Source organism: Sinohyriopsis cumingii, chromosome 6, assembly GCF_028554795.1.
Source record: "Sinohyriopsis cumingii isolate HCF-2022 chromosome 6, ASM2855479v2, whole genome shotgun sequence".
Lineage (NCBI taxonomy): Eukaryota > Metazoa > Mollusca > Bivalvia > Unionida > Unionidae > Sinohyriopsis > Sinohyriopsis cumingii.
This window is the reverse complement of record NC_142966.1, coordinates 82,401,121-82,413,203: the sequence shown is the minus strand read 5'-3', so window position 1 is coordinate 82,413,203 and position 12,083 is coordinate 82,401,121. Positions and strand designations below refer to the sequence as shown.

At 34.4% G+C, this 12,083-nt stretch overlaps 1 protein-coding gene across 1 annotated transcript in view; it reads left to right on the top strand.

The window, feature by feature from the left end:
- LOC149797331 (uncharacterized) overlaps window positions 1-12,083 on the top strand; it is a 160,033-nt gene that overhangs the window by 83,520 nt on the left and 64,430 nt on the right. Inside the window, exon 2 of the mRNA XM_089962055.1 lies at window positions 2,965-3,306. Coding sequence (XP_089818181.1) covers window positions 2,965-3,306 — 342 coding nt within the window. The remainder of the gene's footprint in view (window positions 1-2,964; window positions 3,307-12,083) is intronic.

The window sequence follows — 12,083 nt, the reverse complement described above, 5'->3', positions numbered from 1 at the left end:
AAAATCAGACTTGACAGAAACCTTCGACATAAATGGTTAATTATTCTCCATAATAAAATCAGACTGGGTTTCTTAGACCAACAATTTATTGCTTTCGATACATGCATGTCACCATGATCTCTTAGAAATAAAAGCATTTGGAATAGCTCACTTACTTTTCAATCTGTAGCAATCCGAAATAACGTGCACTTTTTTGCTAAAGGTGCACATAGAAAGAATTCGTATTTCTGATTATTCTTATCAGAAACGCAATTAATAAATGTTGCGGCAGATTGAGAGTTGAAAAGTCTCATATGAGATTGAGATGTTTTCATTTTTTTACCATAATAAAGCTGAGTGGAAGACATTCTCACAAGTGAAGCTTTGTGATTGTAGGAATAGTCGTCTAAAGTATCAAACTTTCCTCATCAAGGTAGGTCCTGACGTCACTGTGGATACAATTCTTGAACTCTTTAATTAATACGAGTTGTCTGAGGTTATCGTAGTCTGGACCAACCCTCTTGGATGAGTTCCGCCTATCAAGTAATTGCTATTTTTCTCTTGCAGATCCTACATGAGTGTTTTCAGTTTCTTATTTACAGTTCCGAACATTTTGTCCATAAACCTCAGGTACCAACTTAGAACCCTTCAAGACACATTTTTTAATCAGGTCATAATAAGGACGTTGTTGCTGATAAATACACATTGTAGAAATAGACTCAAAAGCTCTCTTGGCCGTTGAAAATTTTCAGCAAAGATTGGAAAATGATAAAATATATTGATCTACTTCATTTTAATTAAAATAATATTTCTAGTAACATTAAAAGACTGAACTGTCTGTAAAGAGAGGGGAGTGTTTTCAACTTGCCAGGTATAATTCTTTTAAACTAACTTGAAATTTCCTTTCTTCCTTTTCTTGGTGCACCTGCATGTATCTTCTCTCTCTCTCTCTCTCTCTCTTTCTCTCTGTCTCTCTCTTCAACTGCAGTTCTCTTTCTTCGTTTTATTGCTACATTTGTCTCTGTCTCTCTGTCCTTTTCTTCCATTGCATTTGTTTGCATTTGTCTCTCTTCTTTCCGTAGCTGCATTTCTGTTTCCCCATTATGAAGCTGACGCGTGTTAACTCTATGTCCATCTTGTGTTTTAATTTCAATTATATTACTTTCATTTCATAGCCAGATAGACAACCAAACCCAAAGCACTTTAACCAGAAATTATTTTCCACCAAATATTGGACCAAAATGTTTGTATTGCTTGCTTCGGTAAAGAAGTCTTAGCCTCAGAAAGATCATATTGTCCGACAAGCTGGAGCAATTCAACTCTTTTTAAAACTCTAACCCTTCATGGCAGGATATACAACATACTTATCCAATTTATATGACACTGTAAACTCTTGCTGGTTTCACTTCAGATTTCTCAAATATGTGAAATAATATGACGGACATAGGACATTCTGAAATAAAGTGAATTAATATTTCAAGAACAGTTTTCTGTAATATATTAAATAAACTAGTATCCCCGACGAGCCCGTTATTTTCTGTTAATACTCTATGGTTTTAAGCTAAGTATCTGCAGAGAGTGACAATTCACCAAATTTTGTGACATTCAACAGATAATTAATTTCCCTAGAATACAAAGTGAATGTTTAAATATAACTTACACTATTTTGAACTAAATGCCAAGTTCTAAAACTTCTACTACAGATCCAAATTTATGAAGTATAAATTTAATTCCATTGGTATTCCAGATAAGTTCCAGTATTGAATGTGCTGATGGGCCCGTAATCTCAAATAAGAAAATGTGATAGATGTCTGGATTATGGCGATATGTTAACAGTCTTTAGGTGTTTTTCAATAATATAATCAAATATTTTCTTGTCTGAATTCACTATAATTGCAAATAATGTTCAAGAATATTATTGAGCACCTTTTGTAATACCTGGGAATAAAAATGTGAATATATCCACCCAAATGAAAGAGAGCACTAAGACTCATTTCGCTTTGAATGTTAAGACAAGAACAAATAATCCCAATATAAAGAGGATTATCTAACAGTCCACTTGATCTAGATCATAATTAACATTTCTGGAAATGCTCAGTCATGTTAATGAAATTTTCCATTCTAGAAGATTTTAAGTTCATAATCAAGACAATAAACCTGTTTATGATTAGTAATGATGTGAAAATTTAATCCACAATTATAGACAAATATTAGCTATGTATTATGTTGTTTGCAAAATTAATGTTTCTGGTTAGGTACACCATAACGTAATTTTGAACAAGGTCAAGAGCAAGATACAGATAGTCATAACATATAATCATTACGAAGAGCCAACATATGGTACAAATTAAATATATGTAGCAACTAATAGAACTTATAACACTGTCTACTGAAGCTTTGAAATATTATTCTTCGGGTCTTTCCTGGAAAGAAATGTTAATTACTTTTAATCCGGTTCCTAAGTAATTCGAATATCTCATATACCAGTCCATCCTCAGACTATATTAAGTACTTAAAATCATTGATGTTATCTTCGGGTCTACGTGAAATTGCATACCAGTTATAATCACCGTTTCTTAATCCATGTAGTCAATGCTTAGACTGCAAGATCAAGTCCATTCTAACAATAAAAACGTGACTTTTTGACCCCACATCATATGTTCATTCCGTATTCGACCCCATTGCTGTCATCTATACTTCCTTGTGAAACATATCAAACATGATCATCCCCTCTCAATCTGTGAAGCAGGAGTTCATGTTAAAGGCAGAACCGATTGACAGACGTTGACACGAACGCTCTGGATGATGAACACAGGCGGATATGAACGATCCAGTCTATCAGGAATCTTATTATGTAAGAAATGGTGTGAGAAATATTATAAAATGTATTGCTGAAAACACGTATTATGCAGTTGAATGTTCCTTAAGACCCACCATATCAATTTATTTTTCAACTTCTGATTTTTTAAACGACTTTGTTTTCAGAAACAGCACCAGCTGCAAATCTGAGTGTGACAGCATGTTTCAATAAACCTGACTGTTCCTATTATGGCTTAAACTGTTCAGAGGGATGTAAGATACGAATAATGGAAGCAGAATATAGACAGAAAAAACCAAATTCATGTCAGAGTGGTAGCTGTCATGGAAACTGCTGTCCCATAGATGAGACTGATTGTAGAGGAGACTACTCGATGTTCCATGCACAGACTTTGTACCAAAAGTGTTCAGGAAAGCAAGAATGCGGACCCAATAATACACCAGAATCGCCAATCAACTGTAAACATCAAGGTCAAAAATATATACAATTGAAGTATCAGTGCATTAATGGTAAGACTCTTCGTGTATCTCAATTTATACATAATTTTATTCATCTCTGTCTCCCTCTTTCACTCCTGTAATTAAGAACATCATGCTGTTTCAAAAGCCATTGAAATGCTTCCACGCTGTATTCAAGAAAGGCTTCTACAGGTGTCAGGAGACTGATTAAAATAGCGATCAAACAAAATACCTTTAACATGTAAAGGTTATATCTTACGGACTAATCATAGTATGAACGTCCGGTACACAAGTGTTGATAGTCACGATAATTGTTCTCACTAATATTTCCACATTTTTATATTTTTACAGAAAACATATGGGTGAGTTTTAGTAGATGTGATATTAACAACATTACCACCAACAATATTCATAAACAATGCGATGAATGTTAGAAACAGTGACTCCCTTTAGAATGAAACTGTGAACGTAGAAGGTTAGGTACATGTATACACCCTTACATATGTGGCTTGGGGTTAGATTTCACGTAGATGAAGCATACTGTTCACCGTCTGTTGGAGTAGTGGAGGTGTCCATCCAGATGTCTCTTTTACTCAAATAAATCTCTGAAATATACACCAATTAGAATAATGGAAATCAGTGGTTTATCTCTGGCAGTGAAATATGGCTTGTCTTTTCTTGTCATTGGTGCACGGAGTGGAGACAAATCCAGGTCATAGATCTAGGGGTAGATACCCCAAAACCAATCAAGGAGACAGAACACACCCATAAGGGTTACAATCGTCATATAACCCTTTCAGTAATACTAGGCTACATACTCTTACAAAGGAACGTGTGACAGACTCGTACAATTCATTATTTACATGGATGGGCAACTCTCAATCTAATCTGACAAGTTAAATTCGGGCAGAACCGCTCTGGTTGCCTAGTGGTTAGAGCGTCCACAGTTTAACACTTTATAGTCATGTCTAGAGCTGAGGCATCATGCTGCAGACATGTAGCATCATGTCCCACTCAGCCAAAATATCCTGACACCAGGCCGAATAGTCCTAACACTAACCTCTTATACTGAGCGCCAAGCGAGGCAGCTGCTAGTACTATTTTAATAAGTCCTTGGTATGAATCAGCCGGTGTTCGACCTCCCGCATCCTAGGTGGACGCTCTAAACACTTAGGTTACCGGAGCCGTACTGTAGAGAGAAAAGGATAGAAGCCCATGAAGCACACGCAAGAACCACGGATGAGAATGAAGATACAGTGGCAGCTTCCAGTCGTGTATGTCAGGATTTTCCATTCACAGTGAGAAAAAGATCGTGCTAATCTCTACCCGAAATAGAAAAAAAGCATTAGAATAAGAAGGAAAAGAAAGCTTTTTACAAATATTACAAGTTAATAATAGACGACCGCGCACGTGTATTTGATGAGGTTAGAAATGAGAGAAAAGGTGTGTAGGAGGAGAGTCTTTTTCCCTTTGTTTTAGGTTGTTTAGTATGGAAAATATCTGGATTAAGTGGAAACTTTCTAGAGTAAAGGGGTCTGATTGTATTAACTATGTTGAATAATTTGATATACTAGGCTCTATTTAAACTTGGGCAAAATCTATATACTGTATATCAGTATCGTATTAATTTTGATTTCGTTAGAGCTATATCCATATAAAAAGGTGTCTCAAAAATATATTTGGTTTGTTATTTCATCTAAGGTAGGCATACTGAGGTGGATCTATATGTTTAGTTTTATCTATATGTTACCTAAATATTATGTTCATTCCGATGAAAATGTATATACAGTGGTAGAAAATAAATAGCTTACCTAAAATCGAAATATGTTGATAATAAAATAATAAATGCGGGTGTTAATGCCTATACAGGTACAGAGCCCGATTGTATCAAATATGATAGTGTTATAGACATGCTTCAGGAACATGATTTCACAGAAGACGATGACATGTATGGTCGGGCTAATAAATACATACGAGAGATACATTACAATGGAATAACTTATACAACTATTTAAGATGGCTGGGTTAAGGATGGTCAATGGTAGATGCGGATCTGATAGAGGCATAGGGAAATTTGAATGCATCCATTTCAACTCGCACTTAACAATATATTATGTTTAAGTTGACGTATGTGTTTAAAAATCCATAGTAATTTAATATAGATTATAGACTGGATCAACACATATGGCCATTGACTACAATGGCAAATTAGAACAAGAAGCTTTAAATGACTATGAGGATAATGAAGTAGGTGAATACACAGGGAACAAGAAGTTCTATTTTGTATTTAAAATTTAAATCATCTATTATCTCAAGATATGGTTACAATTCTAAAATTATATCAACAAGAGCAAATTCAATGAGTGCGTCGAAACAGCTACTGCTATTTACCATCATGCAGCAAACTCAATGAATACAATCAACATAATGCAAAATCTAGGTGTGACATCTCCAAGAAAACTTCTTTAAGGTCAGTCTTGGTTTGACAGTGATTGCATTAAAATAGTCTTTTATGGGCATTGTGGTCTCAAAATAAAAAACTTTTTTTTTGGAGTAAACTGAAACATGACAAAGCTGGGGTTGTAGATGTTTTATCCAGGCATTTCGTTACATGTATAGGTGACTTAATTGCACCAATATTAAGAACAAAATCAAATAAACTCTATTTGATGTTGGATAATTTCCGGAATATTGGTCAACGACTATTATTTTACCAATTCTGGAGAATTGGGATACAAATGAACCCTCCAATTACAGAGGCATTGATTTATTACCTGTAGTAAGCAAAGTGTTTACATCGATTTTGAGATGTTATCTTAGCATTCCGAAAATGCCAGAAGATAGATATCCTAAACAATGCTAAGGGGGTGGGGTGGGGTGTGACTGCTGGGTTAACAAAGTTACACAGCTTTTCTATCTACTTATAGATTTGGCAATGATTAGTGTACCCAGGGTGTAAATAAAAAAATACCTTTCTTAGATGATTATTCAGTGATGTGAAGATATTTTTAAGCGAAAGCTGGCGGATGTGATGAAGTCGGTGGGAAGACTGCTTTTATATAGATCATTGAGAACAGAATCCACTTGCTAAAGGTGTCTAGAATTGTTAGGAGATAACGAATTTTGTTATCTAATCATTTTGCTTTGAGTGGGGAACTTCATAAACAGAGTTAACAGAGTTAGATATGAAAATATTTGTTATGAAGAAAGACTGAGGCAAATTTTATAGTATTAATATCGAAAATGAATTCTAGTTCATTACTATTTTCCGGTTTAGGGAGAATTACGAAGAATATATTTACCCACGTTTGAATATAAAAATCCAACTTTAGAAACATTTATAAAGTTTATAGAAAATGTTATAAAAAATGCTGATGACTAATTTATCCATGTTTACTTTAAAAGCCTTCAAGAGAAGCAGTGCTATTATCAGTTACTGCTACATATATACTACATCAATATCACATGCAGGCATTAGGGTATTCTTTAATCAACGTTGTCTGATTACTGTGTAATATACATTTACATTTCACCCCAAAAGAAACATTATACAATAATGATTACTTGCATGTATAACAATTCCAAGTGATACTATGTTTTTCCTGTTACATACTTAAACACCTTCTTGTACATCATGATATATGGATATGTATGGTAGTCCAGTGGCATTCATTACAATTAAACATTGTTATTATTATTACTATTGCTAATTATTTGACCTTAATTTGTCAACTTCAGTTTAAATTCATATTTATCAAAACATAAAAAGTTTTTGATGAGAATTCCAGCGGCGAAAATGTTAGACTTAATTGATTATGTAAGGACCATATAATTGAAGAAAATAAAATCGGTCCGGCCGACATTGTAGCGTGCGCTATCTGTATAACTATAGAACATATATTGGGACATAGTATTATTTTAAGAGTTTAGTACTTCTCTAGCCTGCACAGTATCAGGGCTAATCAAATCACCATATAAATATCTTACAGACCAGAAAGCGCGATCCATAATTAAGACTTGCATAACAATTAGATGACTAAAAATATATTATAGAGAAATATACTGTCTTAGCTTGTAAGAGTGTTAACAACAGTCAGGTTGCTTTAAGTAACTCTTTCACAGTAACATCGGATAATTGTTCCGTCTACGCTTTCAGCACAGACCAAATTTATCAAACTTATAGTGGTATTAATTGTAGAAAAAATACAACAGTAATTACAAATTAATAAAATATTAATCTTGTTTTGTGCCTAAGCTAAACACAATCTACAATGTTTTAAAAACTCAGCAAATTAATTTAAATGATTCTTCCAAATAAGTTATTGCAGTTGAAAAGCAATATATCAACAAATTTTAAGTTTGATACTATTCCCCTATTCCCAAATATTCATGGGAGTTTTCATAACTGTCATAATACGACTCGTTACTGTTTATTGTCTTTTCTGAATTAGCTCTTTTAATTGTAACAGTGTCCGAATTGACTTAGATTGCTACTATGAAATTTGAACTTTGAATTTTGCTTTTTTGGGCACCCCTTTACAGTTGAACCCTGAAAAGAATATATAATAGCTAAGTGTCAGTCATGGCTAAGATCTACACTCTTTTTTTACTATCTTCATTATAACATGTTTGTAAATATATCATAGCGGAATTCAGCCACATACCATTTCTTCATTTGTTAATGCTGTTTTTGGCACAGAAGCAGTTCGACATCACTAATTAATTGGGCTATTGAACTTTCAAGAGATTTTTTTTTCATCTTGTTCATCTAAAAGTAAGATAAAATAAAAATAGTTACAGTATATAAAATGCCTCTGTCATATTTCTAAATAAGGTTTACGATTATGCAAAACAGAAGCAGTTCGAATGAGTAGCCGCAAATATAATACGTAAAGACCTCAATATTCTGCACAGATTATGAATATTTTCTCAAGAATAACAGTTTTATATAGTACTTATTCATCTCAATAATCTACTAAATTGTGTTTGCAGGATTCTGATTTGATTGAATGTGTGCAGTTACGCTAAAAAATGCACAAAAAACTGTAATACTTATCAATCGATTTTATTTGCTTCCAATCAAATTTCGTTTTTGTCTCGATTGGGGAAAATGAGGCTTATGCTATGGATCACTTAAGAATGTTATAGAATTTTGTCTTACGCATCATACTTTGAACAAAATAAGTGGCCATTTTCTAAGTACTGCGTATGCTCGGTATTGTTTGATGAATACATAAATCTCGCACATGATTAAATCAATCGGATTAAGAAGTGCAAAAACAGTGATTCAAGCTAAACAGGTACGAAATGTGATCAGAAGATAATGATTAATGATACAAAATTACAAATCACCCATGCAAGTATGCGGCAACCTGGGTATAGTAAAAATCGTAAAATATTTTTAAACGTTTTATAAGACATTTGCTATTATTGGTAACAGAGCGGACGATGTATTTCTACCATGAACCTATGCATAGTATATTTTAGCGAAGGTATCGCTTCTTAAGATCTTATAAACAGCAAACAAACCTCATTTATATTAGTAGCAGTAATCGGCTATGTCCGGACTCATCCTATAGTCTTTATGTTTTGAAAAACTAAAACGCTAAACTATATTTAATTTTTATATCAACTCCTGTCCCTTCCCATGTATTGTTTCATTTGTTTGACACACAAACACTCTACACAAAGACAATGCAAGTTTAGAAAGTGCGGATAATTCCTTGCGCACCCTTTCCCAAACGTTTTATTAAAAAAATAGCAATGCCCTACACGATAACAATAATTTTCTTGAAATCCCTGACTACTGATCCCCGTTAAAATATTTTTGTAAAAAATCATAGGTTATCATAATGATACAAACGAGTTTCTTTAAAATTCCAAATACAAATTTCGAAAAGGGAAATAAATAATCTTGCCTTAGCGTAAACTCACTTGCCACTTTCAACTTAATATTTTTGTACTCTTTTTATCAGGGTGATTTTATATCCTTATAATATTATATATTATTAGCCCCGTCTATAAAGTTGTGAAAGCAACATTTAGAAAATAAAAAATGCAATTAAAAATATAATTTAAATAATGAAATATAGAAATGTGATGTATAGGTTTTACTTTAGAAATAAGGTACCTAATAAAGATCAGGCTCTGGAAAGTCGGAGAAACTAAGCCGCACAGCAAGCGTAAACATGTGCAGAGCTCTACATCAGAGGCAACGGCTTCATTTGAATACTGAATAATATTAAGAGAATGCACATAAGTTCAACTAGTTTGTCGATAAAGCCTGGACGATAAAGCAGGAGACAAAATAGACTACAGATACATGACTTTATACTAAGTTAAATACGGTAGTATATTTCATATATCAATATTGTGTGCAAACGTGTGATACATGTGCACTTGAAAGTATAAGAAAATATAAAAACAGAAGTAGCTTATTTTATTGTTTTCCGTGAAGAATAATTTGATAATAGTAATTTATGATATAATTTTATATCTGTATAGCGTCAGCTAATAGCTTAAAAAAATATATAACTTAACAATACTTATTTTCTAACATGGTTTTCTATGATTATATACGATATCGATTAGGTACGTTATGCAGGGCTGACTTATAATTAAGTACCTGACGCATTCACTATAGAGAGCAAAGGTAAACACAGTGCGATAATTTTCTAGACTTTTTATTAAAGGTTTTAACTTAGATAATAAAACTATAAAATCGATGGACATATTATTGTATGAAAGAAATACTATATTCAAGTTTTATCATTCATGTTATCAAAAGCCTATCTGCACACTTTTGTTTATCGAATCCACTGCGGGAGGTCGTATGTTCGAACCCCAGCCGAATCATATAAAAAATGTTTACAAATGGTACTAGCTGCCCGCTTGGCGCTCAGCATTGAGGGTCAGTTTTAGGCTTGATCGGACTGGTGTCCGGATAATGTGACTGGGTGGGGCTACGTTAAAACACACATGCACATATGCACACATACACACACACACACACAGATACACACACACACACACACACACACACACACACACACACACACACACACACACACACACTCCACAACCGATTCTAAGTATTTTGATGCACCTTTTCGTCACTTACTTCTTTTATTACAGCTTTTTATAGCATTAGTACACTATTTACAAATTGGCCTAAACCACAAACACGATAATAATGCAATGTAATGGCTAGTATATACATCGATGATGTACAAATGTATGTGTGAATGTCTGGCTAACTAGTGGGTTGCCCATTTGTTAGACTAGGGATCAGATTCACGAGAATCTGCAAGTAGTTACTCAAGAAACTTTCACTGTGAATATGGTATTAGTGGTATTTGGGATCTGAAACTGTCTAGGGATAGCCCGCCTCGGAGGTAGTTGACACTACCTACTGGATGCAAATTTTATTAGCGATTATGTTATGTTCCATAAACGGTAGCTAAATGTACCATATATCAAAATGATAATAAGTCTCGTTGGACGATGGGTGTATGAATGCCTTGGCGGTCATGATAGCATATCATTAGGAGGGTGATTATCACAACACACCAATTAGAGACGCGAGGGGTCTATACGACAAAATCATGAGGAGCTAAGACACACAGTTATGCGCCCTTAGGCTGCACTCACCGTTTGGAAACTAATGCTGCGTCGTTCCCATCCAGAGATACAGATCCGGAATGCTACTACCGAACTGTAGGAAGTGCGCAGCAGGCACTTTTACCGTCAATTTTACATGTAAAATATATGAAGATGGTCACAAGGTCGGCACTTCGAGACGAATGGAACTAAAGAACTTAACGACGAGCAAGACTAAAGGCCGCTAAGGCAGCAAAGACACCTCCCCAGTCACTGAACTTCAATATCCTACGCGAGCTTATGGCCAAAGTCATGCGCAAGGCAACATACGGCAACATTCGAACTGCGCTGAAGCAAGAGCATATACATCTATCTGACCTCACCGGTCGCCTATTTAGAGAAAGATTTGGTACAATAGCATACTTAATTCAACACGCACGTCTGCTATCAGCGGCAGACAACAACCTGCAGCAGATATTTTTCATTTAGAGATTAGTAGTACATAACTAGATAACAATGCCAGCTATAGCCGTGCCCAACATGGAGCGAAAGAACTAAGGGACGGGCATATAAATTAGAGCGAAGAAGATGATGTTATCCGGGAAACTGTACTGCTGCCAGAGCACGGCAGACAAACCCAGCCACCGTGAGATCCACACCATCCCCACAAGCCTACATGGATTCCAAGGTAATTACACTTACCGGCTCCAAGGTCGTCACCAACGCCAGTCCTTAGGAGGCTTAAACAAACCTATTTCAGGCACACATACTTTTCATCTTACATTTCATCTTATATATTTGTATTACATGTATATATGACTAATAGTACAAAGACAGTTTTATTGCGTAAATGTTTCTTTTTCTTTATGAGGGAAAGTGTGATGTATATTCATTTTGCATTGTTTGTTAGTTAATATTTTATTCATGTTTTAAAATTTCATAATATGTCATGGAAGAGTGAATGCTGGACTTGACCTTGTCCGAAAACAAGTTCACTTTTTACTTGACTCTAATCATTGCTTTTGTTACTTCTGTCAATAACTAATACATAGCTAAATATTTCTCTATCAGTATATATAATGTTTAGGATTGTTATCTTTGCCTGAATCAAGGACATTGTTGTTTACCACATTTTATTGTATAAGTTTATTGAAAGACTTCATAATTACAACTGAGATTTTATCTAGCACACAGTAGGAACCTTCTGTAAGATCTGAGCAGAATCATTT